Source organism: Microtus oregoni, unplaced genomic scaffold, assembly GCF_018167655.1.
Source record: "Microtus oregoni isolate MIOR12 unplaced genomic scaffold, Mior012 000010F_ref0000083, whole genome shotgun sequence".
NCBI lineage: Eukaryota > Metazoa > Chordata > Mammalia > Rodentia > Cricetidae > Microtus > Microtus oregoni.
Genome location: NW_024543069.1, coordinates 14695164 through 14721020, shown reverse-complemented (window position 1 = coordinate 14721020; position 25857 = coordinate 14695164). Strand labels below are relative to the sequence as shown.

General features: G+C 40.8%; 1 protein-coding gene across 2 annotated transcripts in view; it reads right to left on the bottom strand.

Moving 5' to 3' along the window:
• Veph1 (ventricular zone expressed PH domain containing 1) overlaps positions 1–25857 on the bottom strand; it is a 154895-nt gene that overhangs the window by 24961 nt on the left and 104077 nt on the right. Inside the window, exon 10 of one of the 2 annotated variants that reach the window (XM_041659260.1) lies at positions 24145–24279. The exons of the other annotated variant lie outside the window; for it this stretch is intronic. Within the exon in view, the coding sequence (XP_041515194.1) occupies positions 24145–24279 (135 nt within the window). The remainder of the gene's footprint in view (positions 1–24144; positions 24280–25857) is intronic. 2 annotated transcript variants of the gene reach the window in all.

The following is a 25857-nucleotide window of genomic DNA, read 5'->3' as shown; positions in this document are numbered from 1 at the left end:
CGGAGTGAGGAGGACAGACCATAGAGGAACTATTGCAGGTGGGTAGTAATAGCCAGCTTCCAACAGACAGATGAAACACATGCAATTTCAACTATTGGTGGAAAATCAAAGTAAGTCACAGAACACGCGAGTGCAGATGACCACTGATAAGTTTGGGGATTTGTACTTCTTAACTGTGCCTGGGCTCATTTTTTAAACTTGTCTTTACCATCTGAATCCACAGTTTTGCCCCAGAAGTGATATATGACCACATCTCCTCCTCCACCCCGCCTTTCATCTCCCAAACAAGAGACCCTGATTTGAAAGCTAGTTTAGAAGATTACACACTAGATATCTAGACTACAAAAGAAGGTTAATATAGTTCACATCCAGTTCTCCTTCCCTCTTTGGGATTTCAGTTCTGATGGGATTGTTGCAGATTGGCGGGCCTTCAGATGACCTGCCAGCAATTTTCACCTCTCAGTGTTCAGCTGCTTGTATACTCCTTTACCATGGGCATTGGAGGCTCCGGTGTCTTTTTAGATGATGGCAAAGATGACAGAATATCAATTTCATAACACACACAGCCTTATATACATAAGATCCATCTTTAGCACACACCTGCAAAGGAAGGCTTCCCTACTGGATTAGAAGAAACAAACACGAGGGAACTATGAGCAACTTCCAGTAGCCAGCAAGAGGTCAAGAACAGTGCTTGTCCAACAACAAATAAATGGTTTCTGCCAAGACCCTGATCTTTTGGCTATGCTCAAGAAGGAGGATGGTCCTCTTTCGAAGAGTCTGTCTCTCCGGTGTCCTCCAAATCAGGTCTCAGTGAAACCTGAGTGACAATGAACTCACATTGTTTATGTGGGCAAGAGTTATGCAATAATGCCAGTAAACATGTTCTGAGAAGGATTTCTCTAGCCAGTTTCACTTAATTAAAAAGGTTAAGAAATCACTCAAGGGAAAATGGTCTTGTAAAACAGTTGCTTAGGTAAGTTTCTCTCCAACTTTAGGAAGAAGCAATTAACGGAGCTGAGAACCTGGAAAACCATAAAGAACGCTCTTGTAAATCCACTTCAGGGAAAATAAACAAGGCAGTGGCGAAAGCTGGTGAACATTTACAATATTATTTCTTTATGTTGTATAAAACTCTGTGTATGTGTGTGTGTGTGTGTGTGTATGCGCGTGCATGTGTGTGTGAATAACAAGGGAAACAGGTAGCTCAGCATGCAAAGACACTTGGGTAAGGGGCTTTTGACCAAGCTTGATGATCTGAGTTCCATTTCTGGATTCCGTGGGGGAAAGAGAGAACCAACCCCTCAAGCTGTCCCCTGACTTCCACGTGTGCACATGATGTTAATACCATGCCCTCCTCTAAGTAATACAAATGTAATAGTTGTTTTTAAAGCATGCAGTGGGCTCTAGAGCTCACACCATGGCCTATGTACTGAGAGGAAATTGTGAAGGGTTTTCTAGAAATCCGCCAGAGCACACATCTGGAAGAGCTTTGGCTTCTGGCACATTTAAACTCTGTTCTAAAGCTCTCCATGCACAGAAAGAAAACACAGGCTTGCCTCGTGTGTTGTGTGAGCTTCTGGTTAACAGAACTGGCCCAAGACTCAAGTACCGTATAAGAAAGAGAAATGAAAAATTTCAAGAAGTCGCAAATGTTCTTGCACATTAATAAGGACTCCATGCCTTAGTAGTTATTTCTAGAGTACACACCTTAATTACACGAGGTCCCAGGCATGAAATGAATTTATCGAGGGAATATAATCAATAATTCATCCGTCATTGGACAGGCATAGTGTAAGAAACACTATGTTGAACGCATGGATTAGCAAGAGACTTTGAAGATTGTCCACCCTCTAACTTAACCTTTTTATTCTTCCAGCTCCTGAAAAATACTGCTGTTGAATTCAATTAAAACAAAACACAGTGTTAGAGCAGTTGGTGTGTCTGGGAACTGTGGATAAAGGGAGAGAGGTGGCATAGTTCTGCAGTCCCAGGAAGTGGGAGGGGACACTGGAAGATGCCCTCCATATGTGTGCGGTAAGCGGCTTACTACATGACCTTTGACCCTCTGCTGAACAAAAGCTTCTTCACAGGAAGACTGACTTTTGTGCTCTTTTGTCAGTTTTGGAAACACAACAAATAGTGCTTTGTCTATAGTCCATTTCAATGAATTGTTATTTTACTAAGTGAGGTACGTAGATCTTATTTCTATATTATGCCAATGGTAACATTTGGGCTTTTTATTTCCATGTTTATTCAAGTATGCTCATTAAAGATGTTCAGAGTACTTCTTTTCCCCCTTTTAAGAAACTGGTCTTGCTACATTGCCCAAGTTGGCCTAGACTCGTGTGACCTGGAGACTACCTCTTTGGCTGGGGCAACAGGTGAGAGCTACCATATTCATCTAGAGAGCATCTCTTTGAGTCTCTAATCTGGGAGGGGAGGATGTAGTCCAATGGTAGAGTACTTGCCTAGCATGAGCAATGTCTTGAACTTAACCCCAATCCTGCAGATAAAATACAAACGATACAATACACCCACATTGCTATAAATATTGCAGGAATTCATTTTGTTCAACAAGTATTTAGAACAGAATCAGTAAGTGGAGACGTGTAGGAGTCTGGATTCGTGGCACACTGGTTATTTCCCCAAATCGTTAGCTCTCTGCTGGATTCAACATCAGGACTCCTGACCTGCTCTAAGCACTGTATGTAGTTCTCATCCGTGACAGCCTAACGTCAGCCTGTGGTCAGCTCTGGGAACATGTGCTTTTCAACAAGCTTTCCGAGCTATTCTGTTGTACCTGTCTGGGAAATTCTACACCTTTGGGAACAGATGTGGAGATGGCTGACCTGCGTCTATGAATCCGGTATTTGAGGAATTTGTCAATTTCCTGATACATCTGCTCATACATACGTTCCCCCAGTATTGGGTTTCATGTGACAAAGTATGCAGTCTGTTCACCAAAGCAGAATTGTCATATTTAAAAACCAGAACACGTCATTATTCCAAATTGTTCATTATGGAAGGCTGAGATGAGCTGTGCAAATCACCAGGCCTAGTTTAGACTTTGGTAAATGTTTTTAGTGCTTGGGGAAGAAGGTGAGCACCAGGTAGGAGACAGACACTTAGCAGTGGCAGCGTGGAGCCAGCCTGGACATCTAAGGTTTGGTATCTCTATCTTGAACATAGATGCCACATGTGAGATAGGTTCTATTGGCTCTCAGTTTTGTAGCCAAATTAATAAGGGAATTCTAGGGATGCATAACCAATGAGGTCCTGGTGGTATGCTTTCCACTGTCAACAGAGATCCCAGACTAGACTCAAGGTCTCTGTGTCCTTTGGGATTCTGTGTCTGGCAGATCATGGCAGTGGTGGCATTTCAATTGTATTTTAATAAATACAGACTGCCTGAAGACCTGAGAGCAAAATAGTCCCACTGGGTAGCCTTACAGACCACATTATGGTAACGTACACCTTTAATCCCAGTGGTGCATGCCTTTAATCCCAGTCCTGGAGAGGAATATAAAACAGGGCGAGACAGCTCTCAGTCAGTCTCCTTCTGAGATTCCTGGAGGCTGGATTGCCATTGCAGATTGGGGTTGAGGTAAGAGCCAGTGGTTGGTCGTCTTGTTTTTTTTTTTTTTTTTTTTTTGGATCTTCAGGTTGAACCCCAATTTCTGACCCCGAGTTTTTATTAATTGTGCTTCACAAGGGAATCACATCACTCAGCCACAGGTGTTACACTGCTTGAGGCAAGTTTTTTTTCCTACCGCCTTTTGTTCCTAATACTACTCTTTCCCTCAGATTGGGTCTCACTTTCCACTGATACAGATATTTCTTATATTATGATACAGGTATAAGTAAACTCAACATAATTAAAATATCATGAGTTCAAATGCACTAATACGTCTATTCTACCATCCTAGTTCAGTTTCTGACCGAAAGCAACTTTTCTTTAGTCTGTTGGATCCTACCTGGGATGTCCTAGTTCTAGACAAGTCATGTGACCACCAGAGTGCACAGCTGGCTCTTGTTTACCCTGATGGTCTCCTGGCTGACTATCAGCTGCTGAGCAGCAACAGAGGGTGTCTTGCTATAGATCACCCAAAACTCAAAATTTGAATTACAATCTCTCCTCAAGGCATATAACTTTAATGATACTAGGCAAGGCAGGCTTGAACTCTTAATGAATAGACCTTTAAAATATCCCTGGTATTTTTTTTTCAGCTATAAATTTGGGAGAAAACTCGGCCAGCTCAGAGGCATTCCTGGACTCCATCTTTCTGATGCAGCTGAGCATGCTCCAAGTGTTCCTGACCAGCTTCTTAATCATGAACCTTCTTAATACATGACCTTGACCTAAGCATGCACAAAAATGTGTTTGCCACCTATCCTCTAATTTGTGCCCTTAAACTGAGCATGCTCAGGAATTCACACACCCCGAGAGTGCTTTCCTAAGGATGTGAGTGACCTCAGTGCATTTGGATAGACTTTCACACCACCAAAAGTTGGAGAGATTTTAAAGTCAAGTCATGGTGAAATGAGGTTAATTTATATAAATATTTACCTTTGGGTTTCTATCTTGGGGCCAATATCTAGTCTTGAAAAGATATGTATCTACGTTTAGTAGTATTTTCAGATTCACAGTTGCCATTAAACTTTAGACTTCATTCTGTTTGTTTTACTCAAGATCTCTCTACAAGGGTTGAGGATATGGCTTGGTGAGTAGAGTGTTAGCGACACACATATGAGTACCTGAATTTGGTTCCTCAGAACCCATATGAGAGCCAGCAAAGTGCTGTATGTCTGTTAGAGTTGGAACAGAGGCAATTGATCTAGGGTGTTCTCTGTTAAACCTTTCTAGCTGAATCAGTGTATGTTTCGGCAGCGTTAGGTCTTACTGAGAAATTTTTAGTGAATGGTGGAAACTCATTTTATGGCTGACTAGAAAGTGAGATAACCATCCAGAGAGATTTATTTTCTTTGAAGTGTTTATGATTCAGTGTGGGGTTGAGACCAAATATCCTGGGGAATTCCAAGTCTGTTTGGGTGTCCATTGGAGACTTTGGTCTCATCTTTCCCCCGAAGAGAGTTATGTATTCCAAAGGGCAAAAGCAGAAACCCAGGCCTCTTCCCACGGAGCATGGATTCTTTCTTCCCTTCTATCAGGAGGCGAGGAGGAGGTTGCTGTCCCTCCCCTACATAAATGACCACATTCATCTTTCCAGGGTTCTTTGCCTGTAGCAAAGCCCCAATAATGTGCTAGATGACATCTGGTTCCCATTGAACCATCTGTGTTGTCTCAGAGCTACACAACAGAAGCCAAAGGGAACTGGCTAGGTTATTTGCTCTCAGAAAACAATACTCTTCTCAATGCCAGAAACTTGGTTTCATGAGATATTAAACATTTTGTGTCATGCATGTCCTTGGGTTCTGCCAAAGTGCTTTCCAGAATGATCTTTGAGTTTACATTTCCACCAGCTGAACACCAGGGTTTCTTCTTCCACCTCCTATTGGGAAACATTTTTAGGCTCAAAGTTCTCTGGGAAATTTAGAATGGAAGTTTTTTTCTTGTGTCTGAATAGGTGTTTGCAAGAATCTTCAGGGGCGTCTTGAGTGGTTGCTTCTTAAAAACCAGTCACACTTCTAGAGAGAACATTTTGCTCTCCCTCATGATTGCCTCTTGATGGTGAGAAGTGGTCCAGCTTCTGGGAATCAGAACAACCATTTTTAGGTGCCAATTATTTCAATATGCCAATGATAGCTTTATTTTGTTGCTGGGCAGTGATGGTGCATGCCTTTAATCCCAGCAGTTGGGAGGTAGAGGCAGGTGGATCTCTGAGGTCAGTCTTATGTACAGAGCAAGTTCCAGGATAGGCAGGGCTACAGAGAGAAAACTTATCTCAAAAAACCAAAACAAAAAAAGAATATTTTGTTGCTGTGTTAACTACTTGAAGTAGTGGGAAAGGAGATAAAACTGATTCTAGTGGGTGAGAGAGATGGGAAAGAGCGCTTGCTGCTCTCTCACTGGAGAGTCTGGTTCCCAGGACTCACACTGGTCACGCTCTTGTGGCCTCCACTGGAACCTGCACACATGTGGCATGCTTTCATAAACAGAGAGAGAGAGAGAGAGAGAGAGAGAGAGAGAGAGAGAGAGAGAGAGAGCTTAACAACAAAACAAAGTCCCACTCCATTTCAGTACTGATAGCACTTATACAAACATGTAGAACACTTCTAGACAGGTGACAAACACAACCCCACAAGCGGCACAGTACACAAAGGGAAAGGATTCTCTGCATGTCCAAGGAGAGCCACATGATGACAGAAGCAGAGTGGCCATGGTGGGCAGCCTTGGTCTATTTGCATGGAAAGTGGAAGGCCCCAGAGAGGTGTGTGCAGAGACTTGCATGTGTTGAACCCAAGTGCAGAACGAAGGGGACCCTGGCTATCAGGAGCATTCTGAACTGCATGAGAAAGGGCCATGTGTTTCTTGGACAGAAGGTACTGCATCCTTGCTGCTGGAGTTTTAAAGTCTTTATTTAGTCATTCCACAGACCAAGCTCAGAGTTAAGCATCAGCGAAGTAACAGTGACTGAGGTAGATGCCATTAGCAGTATAGCGACTCTGTGTGTGAGAAACGGATACAGCGTACTGTGGTCAGCTTACACAATGGGAGCATATATGGATGCTAAATGAGACGAGGTACATTCATAAATAGACTTGAAATCATCATCATCATCATTGTTAGTAGTATGTGTGCATGATGTATGTGCATATCTGTTGAATGACACAGGGGTTACTTCACATAGGACTTTTGGGGGGACGCCCACCACATGCTACAGCATAAAGGACAGACATGAAACGCGTGGATCAGAGGTCATGCTCCTGCCATTCACTAGCAGTCTGGCAAAGACACCCTCACCTCCTCTAGACTTCCAATGAGCTGCTCCAATTGCCAAACACCGTGACCCCTGAACTTCAGGGAGGAACCGCCACAGCCTTCATGGGTAATTACATCATTTTGCAAAGCGTAGAGGAACAGTAAAAGTGGTAACCATGACATCTAAAAATGAACCCAAGCCTCTTTTCACATATATAAAATATAATGCTTTGGATTTTTTGAGCTAAATAAGGATGCATTTTTTTTTCCTGAAATGAATGACTTGTATCAGAAACACTGATGTTAGGTGCCTGAGAAACATATTTAAATTTTCTAAAGGCAAGACATACTTATCTGCCTGTTTTTGTTAGTGGGATGTCAAATCTGGGAGCTGTGGATGTAACGGGATGCCAACATAGAAGGAACATGAATGTTTCAAGGGGCAGTAATGACATGCACCTGCTTGATGGGGCCATAATGAGGCAGACAAATAGGAACGCACCCGGAGATACACATCGGCAATGATGTAACGAGATGCATAAATGGATGAGCATAATGATGAAGGCACGGAGGGCATGATGCGATTTGTAAGTGGGAGCTTTAAATGGGGAGGGTGGGAATGGCGGCCCACGGCGAGCAGCAGAGGGAAAGAATATGGTGCCGCGCATGAATGGAGGAGCTAATCACATGTGCGTGATGAGGAGGTAATGAGATAAAAAATGGGATGGGATAATGAAGTTCCCAGATGGAGGTGTGTAATGAGCTGCGTGGAAAGGGAGGAATGAAAGGAAGGGTTTAATACCAAGAAGAAAGAAGGGGGCAGTGAGAGACGCAGGGACCGAAAGGAAGTGTGGAGAAAAGTGATGCCGGTGAAAGGGATGGAAATGGCGAGATGAGCCAATTAGCGCTCTAATGAGATGCCGACATGAAAGGGTGCAATGAGGTGTGTCCATTTAGGGAATAATTAGACACCCACATAGGATGGCAGGGAAGGACTCAGGTTCTGATGGGACACAGATCAGAGAATTCAGCTCTTACTAAGGCAGCGAAAAACTGAAAAAAAAAATCTAGAAGTGGCCACAAAAGTATTTAAATCAGAAAAGAGATAACAAAGCAGGTGATTTTAAAGACAGCCTCAAGGTCTGCAATGAGGCAGGGTTACCCCTGCTGTGTACAGGGATTTGCTCCAAACCAGGCACTGCTCAGTTTTTAAGGGGCTCCACGGGCTCATCGCCCCATCCTAAGAAGCCTGTAAGGGAAGGGCTCATTTCTAGGTTGAAAACAAAAAAAGAGCTGTGGTTTGGGGAATAACACATGGGTGGTTGATATGGGAGTCCCGTCAGCTGGGTTACTATAGCCTTTGCCTCCATGTCGGTGCTTTGGGAGATCTCATGGCCTAAATTATCTTGGTTGCTTTTCTCTTGCTGTGATAAGATATCACGACCTAGGCAACTTATAAACGAAAACATTTAGTTTGAGGCTCATGGCTGCAGAGGATTAGAGTCCATGGCTATTGTGGGAGGGAACATGGCAGCAGGCAGGGCCCTGGAGTGGTAGCTGAGAACTTTATCCTTACCTTAAAGGAGGAGGCAGAAAGCTAACTGAAAATAGCCCACCCCCCGGGACGACTCCTTCCACAAGGCCACATCCTTTATTTATTTCTTTAAAGCAAAGTTTTAAAATTGTTTTTATTGAGCTATATATTTTTCTCCACTTGCCTTCCTTTCTCTCCCCTGGTCCCCATGCTCTTAATTTACTCAGGAAATCGTGTCTTTTTCTACTTCCCATGTAGATTAGATTCATGTATGTCTCTCTCTTAGGGTCCTCATTGTTGTCTAGGTTCTCTGCGATTGTGAATTGTAGGCTAAGGTTTTTCTTTGCTTTATCTCTAAGCAACTTATGAGTGAGTACATGTGATAATTGTCTTTCTTCGTTTGAGTTACCTCACTCAATATGATATTTTCCATTTGCCTGCAAATTTCAAGATGTCGTTACTTTTTTCTGTTGTGTAGTACTCCATTGTGTAGATATACCACATTTTCCTTATCCATCCTTTGGTTGAGGAGAATTTAGGTTGTTTCCAGGTTCTGGCTATGACAAACAATGCTGCTATGAACATAGTTAAGCACATGTCCTTGTGGTATGATTGAGTATCCTTTGGGTATACACCCCAAAGTGGTATTGCTGGGTCTTGAGGTAGGTTGTTTCCTAATTTTTTGAGAAATCACCAAACTGACATCCAAAGGGGCTGTACCAGTTTGCATTCCCACCAGCAATGCAGGAGTGTTCCCTTTGCCCCACATCTTCTTCAGCATAAGCTGTCATCAGTGTTTTTGATCTTGGCCGTTCTTACAGGTGTGAGGTGGAATCTCAGAGTTGTTTTGATTTGCATTTCTCTGATGGCTAAGGATATTGCGTATTTCCTTAAGTGTCTTTCAGTCATTTTAGATTTCTCTGTTGAGAGTTCTCTGTTTAAGTCTGTACCCCATTTTTTATTGGTATTGATGATCAATTTTTGAGTTCTTTGTATATTTTGGAGATCAGCCCTCTGTACAATGTGAGGTTGGTGAACATCTTTTCCCATTCTGTAGGCTGCCGTTTTGTCTTATTGAATGTGTCCTTTGCTTTATAGAAACTTCTTAGTTTCAGGAGGTCCCATTTATTAATTGTTTCAAAGTCTGTGCTACTGGGGTTATATTTAGGAAGGGGTCTCCTGTGCCAATGGGTTCAAGTGTACTTTCTACTTTCTCTTCTATGAGGTTTAGTGTGGTTGGTTTTATGTTGAGGTCTTTGATGCATTCGGACTTGAGTTTTGTGCATGGCAATAGATATGAATATATTTTCTTTCTTCTACATGTTGATGTCCATTTATGCCAGCACCATTTGTTGAATATGCTTTCTTTATCCATGTTATATTTTTTGCTTCTTTGTCAAAAATCAGGTGTTCATAGGTGTGTGGATTGATATCTGGGTCTTCGATTAGGTTCCATTGGTCCGCCTGTCTCTTTTTTATGCCAATACCAGGCTGTTTTCAGTACTGTAGCTCCATAAGTAGAGTTTGAAGTCAGGGATTATGATACCTCCAGAAGTTATTTTATTGTACAGGATTGTGTTTGGCTATCCTGGGGTTTTGCCTTCCCATATGAAGTTGATTATTGTTCTTTCAAGGTCTGTGAATAATTTTGCTGGGATTTTGATGGGCATTGCTTTGAATCTGTAGATTGCTTTTGGTAAGAATGCCATTTTTACTATGTTAATTCTACTTACCCAAGAGCATGGGAAATATTTCCATTTTCGGGTGTCTTCTTCAATTACTTTCTTCAAAGATTTAAAGTTCTTGTCATACAAGTCTTCCACTGTTTGGTTAGAGTCACTCTGAGATATTTTAGGCTATTTGTGGCTATTGTGAAGGGTGACGTTTCTCTGATTTCTTTCTCAGTCCATTTATCATCTGTGTACAGAAGGGCTCCTGATTTTTTTTTTTAGTTAATCTTGTATCATGCTACATTGTTGAAGGTACTTATGACTTATAGAAGTACCTTGATAGAATTTTAGGGGTCACTTATGTAAACTATCACATCATCAGCAAATAGCAAAAGTTTGACTTCTTTTCTGATTTGTATCCCCTTGATCTCCTTTTGTTGCCCACCAACTGGGGACATGGGAGCCGATGGGACCATTTCATTCATCCCGCCACACCTGGAAGGACTGCAGTGACACAAGGCCACCCCAGCAAGAGTACCATGTGCCAAACTTGCAGAAGCTCCAGGAACTGGTAAATCTGGATTTTGTTTGTTTGTTTGTTTTGGAGACAGAGTCTAAGGTGTCTCAGGCTGGTCTGGACTTCTGATTCTCCATTTGCCATCTCCAGAGTGCTGGGGCCAGGCAAACATTGCCATGCCTGCTGCTTTATGTGGTACTGAGAACTGAAGCAGAGTCTCTTGCACGCTAGTCAGGCTCTCGAGCAACTGGGCTCCAGCTCTAGCCTGGACCTGGCACTAGAAGCCACTCTCCAAGCATGGGAAGTACTCAGGGAAACCAGCGCTGTTTTATGTGCTGACCTGGTGCTCTCCTTGGTTCCAGGCAGGAGGCGGCTATGTGAACATGTGACATTTGGGTCCACTCCAATGAGCACTGTTTTGATAGTAGTCATCAGATTCTATCTGGATGAGGCGTCGGGTGATTCCAGGGACTGTGATTCAGCATGAAAACTTCTTTTTTCTTTAAAACAGGTATCCTTTTAGATGGATACTCAACAGAAACACCAAATTGAATATAATTTGAATATAAAAATGAAAATGTACATAAAAAATAGTTAGATTCTGAAAACCATTGATTTCCTGAATTTAAATAAAACAGAGATCACTCTGCATTCATATAATTGCAGTGGGAAAGGAATGATATATTCTTACAACCACGGTTACCAAGTCACAGGCAACTCAGAATTCTAACCGCGAAAACAAACGCCACCGACCGTCCTCCTTCCTCACGTGTCTGTCATCAAGAGACAACGACTGGTCTGATCTTGCAGGGACAAAGCAGAATTTGTATTTTGAAATGAGTGTTAAACCTGAATGACTATTCCTAATTAGAGGCACAGGGTCTAAAGAAAAAAAATCAAATCTTTGGAGCCTTTCCTCAAAACCTTTTCAGGAGTGTCCTAGAATTGTTCTCAGAGGATTTTTCATCATAGAATAAGAGAATATAAGAGGTAAGTTCCACTGCTTATATGAAGCCTTGGTTTGTTTGGTGTGTGTGTGTATGTGTGTGTGTATGCATGCATGTGTGTGTGCATAATTGTGTTTGTGTATGCTTTTGTGTGTGGATGTACACGTGCCTGTGGGAGCGGGTAGAGTTCAGAGGATAATCGGGGATGCTGTTTCTCTGGTGCTGTCTACCTTTACTTGGAGACAAGATCTCTCACTGGCCCAGAATTTGCTAAGTAGGCGAGGCTGGCCGGCCAGGGAACTTTGAGGTTCCATCTACTTCTGCCTTCCCAACGCTGGGATCATGAGTCTATGCTTCCACGTCCACTTCTTAAAAATGTGGGCTCTGAGAATTGAACTCAAGCTCAAGTGCTTTTCCAAGACAGCACTTTAGTTTTTAAGGCTGCAGTTTACTTTTTACTGAGACATATTCACATTGAGCAGTTTCCTTCTATAGTGTATCTGGGCACAGATAAATCTTGGGTTCTTTGTGAGAATCAAACTCATTTCCATGTGGTGAAACTTTTGCTATGACTAAGAGTACACAGTCATAGTGGGTGTTGGGGAATGCAGACATGAACGGGATGACCTCCATTCCACAGGTTAGGAGAGGCACAGAGACGAAAATGAAGTGACCCTGGAGTATGTTGATTGCTTTGCTGACAGGTGTAAGGTGATGGGGAGACAGCTGGGGGGATCAGTTTGCTCGGAGGGGATTTACAGAGGAGTTGTGATAACAGCACCCCCTGCCATTTATTGAGCTCGGACTATCTGTCACTCACTTTGCATTTTGTACACATTGTCTCCTCAATCTGTAATGTCCCTGTGGTTTTCTGCACTTGGCATAAGAAGAAGTCAAGGCACAGGGCAATCAAAGAGCAGATCAGTAAATGGGAGGGATGGGAGTCAAGCCCTGGTGCTATATTTTTAGCCACTACACTAGGATGTTGCCTAAAAACAAATTAGTGCTAATGTCTGCAGGAACGAATGCTACCCATGAGGGCAGTGGGGAGATTCTCCTGTGCTCTCATAAAGCCGAGAAACTTTATGCTTGCACCGATCACTTAGAAAACAGTGCAACGCTCCTTTCGATTAAAACAGACATTTCAGAGGGACTGCATACCTTAGTTCCCCTAGGAATAGAGTTATTTTGTTAACTATTTGTGAAAGTTGAGAAAAAGAATCCCTTGCCTGATGCAGACCATCTGGCTGCCTGTGAAGGAAAGCTCATGACAGTAGTAAAATCGGCATGCCTCATTATCAGTCTGACTTGAGAAACGTGGAGGAAATATGATACGATGATAGACCTGAATAGCAGCTAACAGAAGAAACACTTCTATGCTAACTTAAATAAAATTTAATGCCAATTCACGGGATAAATAAAGTGTGTGTGGACAGTGGGTAGAGAGAATTGATAATCCATTTTATTAGACTCGTGTAAGGATAAAGACTTTCCTAGGGAATTGAATATTCAAATACGAGGATAGTAAAACAACAGATCAGTGTGTAACAATTAGAGAAATTTGCTTTTGGATGGTGAGTAAATTGCCATTTACTTAGTTTTTTTTTTTGTGGCTACAAAATCATATGTAATCACTTAGCATAATGGGTTATGGAGACAGAACTGTTTAAGTAGGGGCCCTGAAGGATAGCTGCAAAGGGAAAAGAATGATTCCCGCTGAAGGTTGGGATGGTGTTTAGGGTGGCTGGGCTTCCAAACTCGGTGGTCTCAAGGCATCCAGAACAGGCATGTGTGTAGGAATGTCTAAGGGCATTATTCTTTTCAAGGGCTCCTCACCTTCAAACTTCTCTTCCTATGTCAGTCATGTTAATTGGAGATGAATGAGCATTTGGCTGTGGTTGTGGAGAGTTATAGACGCTATACACACCACGGTAAGACCTAGCTTGTATCAAACTATAGCTCTTTCACTATGACTTCTCAAAGAGAGCCCTATTAATAGAGTGTGGTGAGAACACATTGAGGTAAGTTAGCTTCATCTACCCTGTCTTCCCAAGGCCTATCTTTGTAAATCTTGATCACCCTGCTTGTGTGGTTGCTTCCAAAGTCAACTGCAGAGTATTGCTGAGCCTGGGAGGAGGACCCAAGAATTCTTGTGAAGATTCACTATCTTCTCCCTCAGAAAATAATCCTGCCATGCCTTAGATCCCTGCCATGGATCTAAAGACCATATATGCATTTCCCAAACTGGCTTGCAGATAAGAAAGGATTTCCTTTTCCGTAGTTTGAACCTTCAGTTTTGGGCTGTCTTTACCTTTGATCATTTCAAAAAAGACACCTCTCACCTGGTGGTGGCAGCGTAGGCTTTTAATCCTAGCACTTGGGAGGCAGAGGCAGGTGAATCTCTGTGAGTTTGAGGCCAGTGGTCTGCAAAGTGGGTTTCAGGACAGTCAGTGTTATTACACTGAAAAATCCTGTCTTGAAAAAGAATCCAAAACCAAACCAAACCAAACCAACAAATCCCATGTCTCTTAGATTGAGATGAAGTGTACCTCAGCACCCAACTATCTAGTCATAGCTGGGCAAACTGTTACCTCAGACCCACATAGTTGCTCTTCAGTGCCCAGCAGCTCTACTTCTATGGCCAAGTGATAATTTATCATGCACATATGTGTGCGCATGCACGCACGCGCACACACACACACACACACATACACACACAAACCCACACATTTTCTTCATTCCCTCTTCTAGTTCTGATGAACCAGCCTACCTCCATGACTGAAAGGCCATCTTAGAGTAAAGATAAATTAGGCTCATTCCTGTTTATGGTTGAATCTGTTTCTCAAGGATTGGGTTATACTCTACCTGTAACCTTAACTAAAAATGATTCTGTACTGCCTATTCAACCATGCCTTTGTGTCAAAACCATCTTGTAAGCCTACCATTTTTGTCAAAGAGGTGTTATGACTACCTGTCATTATGACTACCTGTCATTATGACTACCTTGTTATGATCACTTTGTAATCATGTTTCAGGAGGTCATTATGACTAATTTGTTATGCTTATGTTCTGCTCATGTAACCCAGATTTGCCTGTCAAATTATCTATTTGAAAATCCCTTACCCCTGAACTATAAAAATCTTGCCTTCCTCACATCCAATGCTAACCTCTTGAACCCCGACTTAGGGCCAGAAAACCCTTGTTTTTTATCACAGAAAGAAAAAGCAAATGAAGACAGAGATCTCCCACTTTTTCTTTGAGACAGGGTCTCTCACTGGCTTGGAACATCACCAAAGAGGTAAGACCCAGCAGTCTTGCCTCCCAGTTCTCCATCCCTGGGACTACAAGCATGTGCTACTTTGCCCAAATTTTTATGTAGATTCTTGGAATCTGACCAGGTCTCCCTGGTTCCCCTAACAGGTGAACCTCTATTAGTGCTTTTCCTGTAAGTGATCTTGTGACCTGAACTATGGCACTTACCGATATTGCTTCATATCGTTAAAAGTTTTATATAACTGTGCTTTCTTAACTTTGCTTTATATGGATAATAATTTTTAGAATCTTGTCTTCAACCATTTAAAACAAGTTACAAATTATTCCACATTTTTTGTGTGTATAGCTTTTGTTCTGTATACAATTATATTATTTCTTTGAAACAGAGTTTTATCTTAAGAATATTAAACCTGCTCCTTCATGTTTGGTAAAAATATTATATTTTACATTATTATGTATAATAGATTTTTGTTTTTTTTTAAACCTTCAAATTTTGTGTAATTCTCTAGTCCTTGACAGATTAAATTTATAAGTTTAATTAAATTAAAAGGAGACAGAAAAACATGTACAAAGAATAATGCAATTAGCGGTCATGAGTTCGTCAGCTAAATGGGAAGAATGGTATTTTTACTAATCATTTAAACAAAAAAATCAGGGCTGTGTGTTGTAGCCCATGCCCGTGATCCCAGCAGAGGCAAAGAGATAAGGAGTCTGGGGCCAGGCTAGACTACATAGTGACATTAGAGACCCCATTTCAAAAATCACAATATATAAATAAAATAAGATATAATCACAGGTTAAATTGAGATTTCCTTAATTCTTCCCACCAGCAATACTCTCCCTGCTTTTCTCAGTCTTGTTTACCCAAAAACAACCCCATCAAAACTGTAACCCAATTCTGAATGAAGTGCATTTTTATAGCAAGCTAAGGCTGCTTGGTGTATTTTAAAAATTTATGCAAGCTATTGTAGTGCTTACCTAAGTTTTGCAGTTGGCTTATTGAAATCTTATATTTCAAAACTTAGCCCCATTGTTCCCTTGCATCTAATTACCCCAGCATTGCAACTGCACTTCAGTCTTTTGCTGGAGGTTTGTGCTGCTCCCGGAGGTGCTGGTGCAGACAACTCTGGAGTTCACATCTCTGCCTGTGTTACCTTTTGCAGGTGTGTGAAAGCTTTGCCTAGAGGTGGAATCACATGGTACTAGCACACATGAATAATCTATAACCAGCTATTGCCAGATCATGTTTTGTGGGGACACAAGAGCTGTTCTGGGCTGGATTGAGAGCCTCATGTGTGCTAGGCAGGTGTTTTACCACAAAGGTGTGGTTCCTTGGTTTGCTTTCTAATTTTGAGTCAAGATATGGCTCATTTGACAAGGTGAGCCTAGAACTCACTCTGTGGTCCATGCTGGCCTTGAACTGGTGAGCTTCCTATGTTGGTCTCCCAAGAAGCTGTGACAGGCCTGGGCCACCAGATCTGGTTCACCTTGCCTTTTAATGAAGGCCATACCTGAGAAAATGGCCTTAGGCCTTGTTAAAGACAGAATATTTTCATATTATAATGAAAAAATCTCCTTATGCTTAAGAATTATTTTTCTGATAAGCTTAACTATAATTAAGACTTTGGGAAAGATAGTTCCTCATTCACTATGACTGTACAACTTATGATTATCCATATTTTTCTTAAGTATTTTTAATTGGGTCTACCTGCTTTGATATTAATAGTATATGAAATCTTCATTTTTTCATATGATTGTTAGCTTGGACATCTTAGTATTATCACAAGATTTTATTTTTGTCAATCTGGCCATTATAAAATTGCATAACATTAAAACCATTTAAATCAGTCATCTCAGTGACATTGTGTCTGAATGTCTTGTCCTTCCTAATTTGGTAATTTGAGGTTCATTGTAAGTATTTCAAATATTTTCTCCCAGCTTGTGTGTATCTATAGCAAACACATGACCAGTTCCAGCGGCTGGCAGGGAGGCTGGGGAAGAGACGCTCAGAAGCACTGGCCGTGAGCTGCCAGGTACCCGGGATGCCAGTGAGCTCTCTCCATTTGCCTGCCCCCGTGTGAGCCTGTTCCTCATTGGCTTCATTTCCAATAACACCACCTTCCTCTGTTTTCTGTCAGTGCTGTTGGAGTATAACTAAGACACTGCAAGTTGTGCCCTTTTTAGTGTACAGCTCCATTAATTAAAACTGAATTTTTTATTAGAAAAAAATCCATTTTTGTCTGCCTCCCACAAGTAGTAAGAATGTCACAAAGAACTTTGGAGAAGAACGGGGTGGTGGCTGTGCAGTGATGTGTATTTAGCCAGACAGAAGTTAAACTTTTCAGGTGGTTAAATTCATTCATATTTTCTTTACGATTTTTGCTCATTTGTGTCCCAACTTTTTTTCTTGACCTTACATTATCAGATTACTTTTGATATTTTCTTCTAATTAGTGTAAACGTTTACTAGTTATATTTAGGTCTTTAATTTCTTTCCACAGTGTTTGAGGACCTAATTCTACCTTCTAAGTCCTTAAAGTCACAGATCCTCACACTGTTTTACAAATGCTTAACTTTGTCATAGATGACCTGAAATCTTCCTTCCATTACCTATGAAATTCCATATGAACTCAAGACTTGCTGTGGGACAATGGTCTTTTATCCTGTCACTTGTATTATTTTTAATAAAATGCTGATTGACCAGTAGCCAGACAGAAAGTATAGGCAGGATGACGGCGACCAGGCAGGAAGTAGAGGCATAGCAATGAGAATTATGGGAAGAGGAAAGTTTCCATTGTCAGTTGTCACCCAGACACAGAGGAAGCAAGATGTGACTCCCTTACTGAAAAAGGTACCAAGCCACGTGGCTAACACAGACAAGAATTATGGGCTAATATAAGTTACAAGAGTTAATAAGAAGCCTGTGTTGTGTGACTTTGCCTGCCTAAAACACTTGATTGATCTAATAAAAAGCTGAATGGTCAATAGTGAGGCAGGAGAACAGATAAGCAGGGCTGGCAGGAACAGAAAATAAATAGGAGGAGAAATCGGGGAAGAGAGTGTTGTCAAACATTTAGGAGGGGAGCCTTGGTAGAAGTGGGTCAGGACATGTGGGCCTTGAGGTTTGAAATCCCAGCCCCATTTTCTTTTTGCTCTCTGCATCCTGATTTAATCTGTAGTGAATGAAGGAAGCTGTGTGAGGAGATTATGAGAAAACTCCAAGTAAACACAGGAGCCTTGTGATCTCTCTTGGCCTGTAACAGGGTCCTTCTTGGAATATGTTGTGAGCCCCTCCCAGGTGTAGCAGATAGAAGTGAGCTTACTTCAGATTACTTAGTACAGCCGCCCACTGTTATTTACATCCATCTGTGGAAAAAGATGTTTTGGCTACATGCGGCCTGGCTTGTCCTTGTGATAATACACTTTACTTTTAACCCTCAGAGTATAAATTGTCTGATGCTCTGAGGAAAGCTGACTATTGCATGAGACCTTAGTCTGCCTCATTTTTAAGCTCTGCTCTCCCAGGTTCACACCACCAGCTGCAGCAGTAAATAATATACCACTAATTTTTAATTGCACCAAATGCCCTTACCTTTTTCTGTATGTTTAAAGTTAGTTCTAGGGCTTTGATATTTATTCTCTTTCTTGTAAGTTTTAAAGAAAATATTTAACTTTCTGTACATGTGATTATATCTTTACCCCTTAGCTGTGTATACATATTCTTGGTGGTTTCTAGACTAAACACTTCGCTCTATTTGTTTGTATGTTATTTCTTTTTTTTCATAGAAATGGAATGATTTCGTAATTACATTTTAAAATTATATTTTAATATTTAGGGTAGTCCTCTTTCACTTTTTTTAATCTTAAAATCTTAAGGGGGTGGGAGAGACGGCTCTGAGGTTAAGAGCACTGGCTTATTTTTTCCTACATAATTATTACTCCCCTGTAAAACAGGGAAAGACAATACATTCATCTCATAGTACTAGAACTGAGGACTGAGACTTCAACTCAGTGCTACTGTGTTTACCTAAATGCTGACTTTCTCAGATCCAACACTTAGTTACAAAGAACATACAGTGATTGGTACATCCTAAATGCTCAGTAAGACGCCACTCTTTTTGTCATTTGTATTATTTACTTCAATAGGATTCCTTTTGTTCCTTCTTTCCTTTTTATCTTTTCACCTTTTTTACCTTTTGTTTTCATAAGACAGAACAAAGCAGCACAGACTGGTTTTGAACTTGCAGTGGGGTCCTCCGACTCCCAAGTGCTGGGATCAAGAACATCTGCCCACTGGCTCTGAAAAGATTCTTTACCTCTACACTGTATCAGGATAATGTTAGTTTTAACTCCTTATTTGCAAGAGTCTATTTGTTATTTCTGTTCTGTGTTCTACTTGCTCAGTAGCCTTTGTTCCTTTTCATGGCCACCGTCAGCCAGGCATGCTCTTTAGATACTCAGATCCCAGGAACTGCCAGACAAAATGCCTGCTTCCATATTGTCCCACGCTTTCAAACAACACTAAATAATAAATGACACTGTATATTCTGGTTTCATTTGAAAATTAAATAAAAACATCTTTAATATTTCATCACTAAGCATAATTTCCTTTTACTAGGCAAATATGCATAGTTATAAAACCATTTCTATTTCTAGTTAGTGACATTGCTCATTTATTTTATTCGATCAGCACATATCTTTGAATAACTTTATGTGTTTGTGATTCTTTGGGTACAAAGCATACTTCTTGTGTGAGGCAAGCGTCATTAGGGTGACAGATTGTGGTGGTTTGAATGAGAATGGGCCCAAGGGCACATATGTTTAAATGCTTGGACCCAGGTTGGTGGAACTGTTTGGGAAGGATTAGATGTGACTTTATTGGAGGAGGTGGGGCACTAGGGTGTGGGCTTTGAGGTTTTAAAAGCCCTCGCCGTTCCCAGTGCCTCTGTTTCTGCTACCTACTTGTGGGAAAGAATGGAAGCTCTCCAGTACTGCTCTAGTCCCATGCCTGTCTGTCTGCCCAACGCTGTGCTCTCTGCCATGATGGCCAGGGACTCTAACCTCTGGAACTTTAAGCCCTCATAAGCTCTCTCTTCAGTAAGTTGCCTTGGCCATGGTCTAGAAGAACTAAGACACAGACAATAACATTTGATACAAAATGTGAGCTTAATCAAAGTTTGGATCTTATCCAAATTTTTTATGCTATGAGTATCTAGAGATGATATTTTTCACTTGAACCAGTGAACATATGCATTATACAAATAAAACTAACTTTCTCTCATAGTTCTGTAACCTTGAAGTATAACATTAAATAAAGATATCACACTTCAATTTTTCTGTGAGATTGGTAAGAATTTGCAAATGATAAATGCATTGAATTTTACGTTGAAAATTCATGGAAATATGGGGAATGCTCTCTGATAATGCTGGTCTGATCAAATTCTAAAACTGTAAGAGATTATCCTTGAAATTCATCTTTATTTCTCCACTCTGAATTATTCTCAGGGAATCAAAGGCAGATTTGAATTGTGTTGTATAGGGGGAGAGTGACAGGGACAGGGATAGAATAAGAGGGAGCGAGTACAGGAGGAGAGAGGAGGGAGGAGGGAAGAAAGGAGAGAGAGGCAGTAGTGGGAGGTTTGGGGGAGCGATACAAGGAAACTGGGGTACATAGACAAAGGCCTCAGTGAGTGGTAAAGTCAGGCTTTAACCCCAGGACATGCTACCCAGGTATGTGTGTAGAGAAAGAAAGATAAGGAATGTGGCTCTAACCAATATGAAATTTCGGGTTTTGACAGAACAAAATGTTGGTCCTTTCTCCTGCAACACAAGTGTTTGGATCAGCTACCTTTTCAGAGCTGCAGTCCCCCATGTGGGAGCTCAGAATTCCATGCTGTTTCCACTCTGTCAGCCCAGTATCAGCAATTGTTTCTAGTCCCCATGGTCGGAGAAGAGAGAAAACACAGACACTCATACACAGCCCATGAGTGGGGCAACACTGAACTCCTCTCGTGTTTCCTGGGCTGAGGCAAGTCTCAAGGTCAAGCCGTGCTTCAAGAACACGATGCTTGCCTGTATCCGGAAGAGAGAAGAACCAGACGCATTGGTGACGGCCCTGACGTCACCATGGTGTGCAGTCTAGTTCTCGTTCTGCCACTGACTTCCAACAGGTCCCCTGGCTTTTGATTTTAACATTTGAACAAGACAGTATTTCTTTACTCAATGGACACTTACTGTTTGGGCCAAATGCTGTATGGCCATGGAAATAAAATGGTAGATTTGAGGAAATCTCTGCTCTCAGATACTTGCTATGGTCTCAGGCTCTGGGGAAGTGGCAGGATAACATGTATACACCATCATATATGGTCTTAAGTTAATGAGTCTTAGTGACTGTCTACATTCCAAAGCTTCTATTTGAAAACACTACAGAGTCATATTCTGGATCCTCAAGCACTCTCTCAGATGTTTCTCCCAAGCACCTGCTTCTCTTGAGAGCCTGAATTCTCTAGACTGAAGTGAAAGTTCAGACACAAGAGAGACAAATGCCATTACTTTCATACCACCGTGTGTATGTGTATGCGTGTGTACACAACATGTGTGTATGTGTGTGCATGTATGTGGTAGGTGTGTGTGTACACACATGTGTGTATGTATGTACATTTGGGTGTGTGTATGCGTGTGCATGTGAAGTTTGTGTGTATTCTGGGATATACTGTGGACATAAAGATGTCCCCACAGAGTCTCAGCTATTTTGAATTTAATATGAAGAACTCTTCATAAAAGATGGTAGCAAGGAAGTATGATTGAGAAATTTTGGGACAGAAATTTTGCCACACAATGCACATCCCAGACACCAACATTTTTCTATTCTCATGAATAAACCAAATTATGAAACTTAGGACATTTACGAAAATTGGCTTTACAGTTACTTTTTCCCAGAAGGGATATTTATTGGCATGAAGTAAGAATACGAATAACAGTAATAGCAAGTACAAAACTGATTGCCAAGTTATTTTTTTAATCTCTTAGAACTTGAAGTAAGTGCCAAGTTTTAATTTTCTTGTTGTCTCCAGTTAAAATAGCTAATGCTTGAAATTTTTATAAGAATTTGTTGCAATTTTTTAAGCATAATGTAACAATTGAAAATTTGGGAGAAATATGCAAAGAATGCCATTAACTTTCTGCTGACGTGATTGTGGGATTTCCTTTTTCTTTTAATACCAAGCGTCATATTCTTGAGCCAAGGTCAAAGGACAGGGAAAAATAAGTTGAATATTCCTCTGCTTTTTATAAACTCTTATAAATAACAATTCTGATTAGTTACAGTTCTCATCCTCTTGCTGTTCTTCCTTTAAGAGACATTGTCACAATGTATCAGGTTTGGGTTAATTTGTAACTTGCTTTTACTTCCTTATTGTGTATATGCCTTGTGTGTGTGAGCATGCAAGTGCACACACACGCAGGAGACAGAGGAGAACATCGTTATCTTCCCCTCTTGCTTTCTGTTTCATTCCAGAGACAGGATCCCTCACGGAACCCCTTACTGTTTCTGCTAGGCTGGCTGTCAGCAAGCTCTGAGGATCTGCTTCCTATACCTGCACCCTGGGGTCCCAGTGCTGGGATTATAAACTCATGAAGCCCTGCCTTTAGAAAAACGTAGGTGCTGGGGATTTGAACTTAGGCCTTCTTGTTTGCAGAGCAAGGGCCCTTATCCAATGAGACACTTCTTAAGCTCTTGTTTGACTTTACTTAATACTGACATGTTTATTTCTTTTCTCATAAACAAAATGAGTAAAGGGAGAGAGCGGGAAAGGTTGGTTACATGGTACCAAGACAAGAGAGGCAAGAGACAGACATGGTATTCTATTGTTCAATAAAGTGACTATAGATAGTAACAATTTATATATATATAAATATATATATAAATATATATATAAGTATATATATATAAATATATATATATATAAATATATATATATATTTCAAAGAGCTGTAATAACAGAGTTTGGGTTTTTTTTTCCACCAAACTACTAAATGCTTGAAATTGAGATATTTATCCTGATTTGAATATATATAAGAGATACATCTATTTAAATATCCCATAATACTCCATGAAAATGTATAATTTTTAAAAGAAAAATCAGTAAAATGAGGTCAGAGACAATATAAAATGAAGTCTGATCAAATATATCAGAAACTCTGAATTTCCCACTTCATCCAATACTTATCACTGGGAATTTTTAAAAAACAAAACCATAATCAGAGTCCTTGGCTCTAGACGGGGTTTATGGTGCAGCGCTGGTCATGGCCAGAGCAGCTCCCAGCAGCCATCTCTGTTTGCACATACAATAGACTTGAGCGACCCAGCCTACTGTAAGGATATCAAGTGCTAACTTGTGACTCCACAGCCCATTCCAAAGTCATCCCTTTCTTCACACTAGCATTTTAGCCACCAAAATCCACAGACATGGCCGCCCTTTTTGTCATAATCTGCTGGTGTCAACAAAACACCCGAGGCCGAGACACTTGCAGAATTTCTTACAGTCCCGAAGACAGGCCGCCAAAGCCCAAGGCCCTGGAAGCGGTGATGTGTGAAAGAGCTTGGTCACTGCTCCTCATTCACACTGAACTCTGTTTCCTCCGTGGACGGCCGAAGGAGAGATGGGCTCGGCTGGTTCTTCTTCTCCCTCCTTCTACAAAGCCCTTGACGGCATTTAGAAAGGTTTGATCCCATGACTTATCAATTCCTCAATACCTCACCTTGTCATCACATTAAATAGGGTTAATGACATTTGGAGATTTGAATGTGTCCAGACTACCTCAAACCATGGTGGTGTGGGACCATGGCACCTTCATCGGCCCCAAATCAACCCAGCATTCCAAGTATGGTTCCTGTCTTTGGTCAGGCTGTCAATAATCATTCCCTGCTCCATATAGCTCCATGGCTTTTCTCACAGGAAACTGAGCTTACTGGAGTCCTTGTACTACACTTTCCCTCTAGCCAAAGCCAGTTCCGTTCTGCCCCATGATCATTTTCTGGTACAGCTGCCTGCTCACTATGAGGGTGATTGCTATTATTGACACAGGCCTCACTATATACCCCAGCTTGGCCTTGAACTTGTAATCCTGCTTCTGCTTCCTGAGTGCTAGGATTACAAATATGCACAACAAGACTAAATTCCAAAAGTCACTCTTTAATAGGAGAAAGGAAACAAAGACAAAGAAGGGAAAATTGAACTCTTAAGAAAAAAAGGCAAACCATTTAAACACAATGTTGAATCTTGGTTTAAAATAACATGTGTGAGGAGAAAAAGCACCGACCTTCTGCTGCGGAAATGTGGACTCTGTCATGGTGTCTTCAAAGCTGTGGGTTCCCCTGGCCTGCGTCTTCTCCCATAGGGCTTTGAGGAACTGCACAGACCTACTCTGAATGGACAGGGGCTCAGGAAACAGGCTCTGTAATGACAAAAGGATGGAGATATTGCGTCACCTCTTGACCCAATGGTACAATCTGACAAGATATTACTATGTAGGCTGCCCTGAATGTGAACATGACATAATTAAGTAGTACACCAGAAATCTATACTGAAGAACAGTTCTATGATTTAGGTCATACTTCTGAGTTTCTAAAAGAAAAATTTTAATTAATAAAGTTTTATGTTCTTGACTATATATGTGCTTAAATCTTGTAATATAATGCTATCTTAATGATTTCCCAATAGCATTCCTTAATTGGAAAGTGGTAAATATAAATATTCATGTTTAATTTACCAAAGATCTGAGAATGAAGGCATAACATTAAAACCAGAGTTCACAAGAGTCTATATATAGAGTGGGACTAGGAAGAATACAGATCAAACAGTTATTAAAGAGTTCATTATTTAATTAGGCAATATGAACATTCTGAATGAGTATGAGACAAATAAAACATTCTTCATTCGAAAGTGTGAAATGAGTGAATATTCTTAAGCTTTAACTTCTTTGTGTTGTCAATGAGACACTACATTAAAAAAGACATTTAAATAGAATTCAGTACAGTCAGTAAGAATCAGCTTTTCAATGGGCATGTTAAATGTATGCTCACATGTTTGCTACTCTATGATGTAACCTGTAATCTTTCATATATTGAAATGTTCCATTTATGGATGTGAGAAGAATTTTGTAAAAAAACATATAGAACCCTAATAAGTGACATAAATATAAAATATTCACATACAATACCATAATATTACTTGGTGTTATGAGGTAGGGTACAGTAATGAGATTGGCTTATAAATCCTATTTCATGACAATGACTGAGACTTTTAAGACTGTCTGTGCACACAACTTGCTACTCAATGAGAAATCCTAAATATTTTTTTCAGGAAAATCTCATGAATGTCATCAAAATGTGTGAACGAGTGGCCTCTTGTGCTGGCCATGGAAAGTAGAGAATCGTGGATGCCAAGTTAGTGACTGGCAGATTTTTTAAAAACTTTTTAAAAAATATATTAATTTTTTAAATGATTTATTTGCTTTTATTTTATGTACATTGGTGTTTTGCCTGCATGCATGTCTCTGTGATGGTGCTGGATTCTCTGGGACTGAACTGCCATGTGGATGCTGGGAATTGAATCTGGGTTCTCTGGAGGAACGGTCAGTGCTTTTAACCACTGAGCCATCTTTCTAGCCAAACCAAGAGATATTCAAAGTTTACAAGCCAGCAACTTGCTGAAATTTAGTTTATGCACACACCCTGGATTTTTCTGATTATTGTCCGAATCGTACAGTACATGGCTTTTTGTTTCCAGAAGAGGGGGCTTGATTTAATGGGTCATTATTCCAAAGAGGACTGGGTCTGAGTCTGAGAACTCAACGAACTTGGGAAGTTGACCTGACAGCAGGAGCTGGCCAAGTGTACAAGACCAGTGAAGGGTTTGTAATTATTAAATAAATGGAAGTGATGTTGTGGCTTTGCCCCAAGCCAGGATTTACCCAGATTGCATAAATCATAGGTATGAGCAAAGAGAAAGCATGGCAGTAGAATAAGCTCAA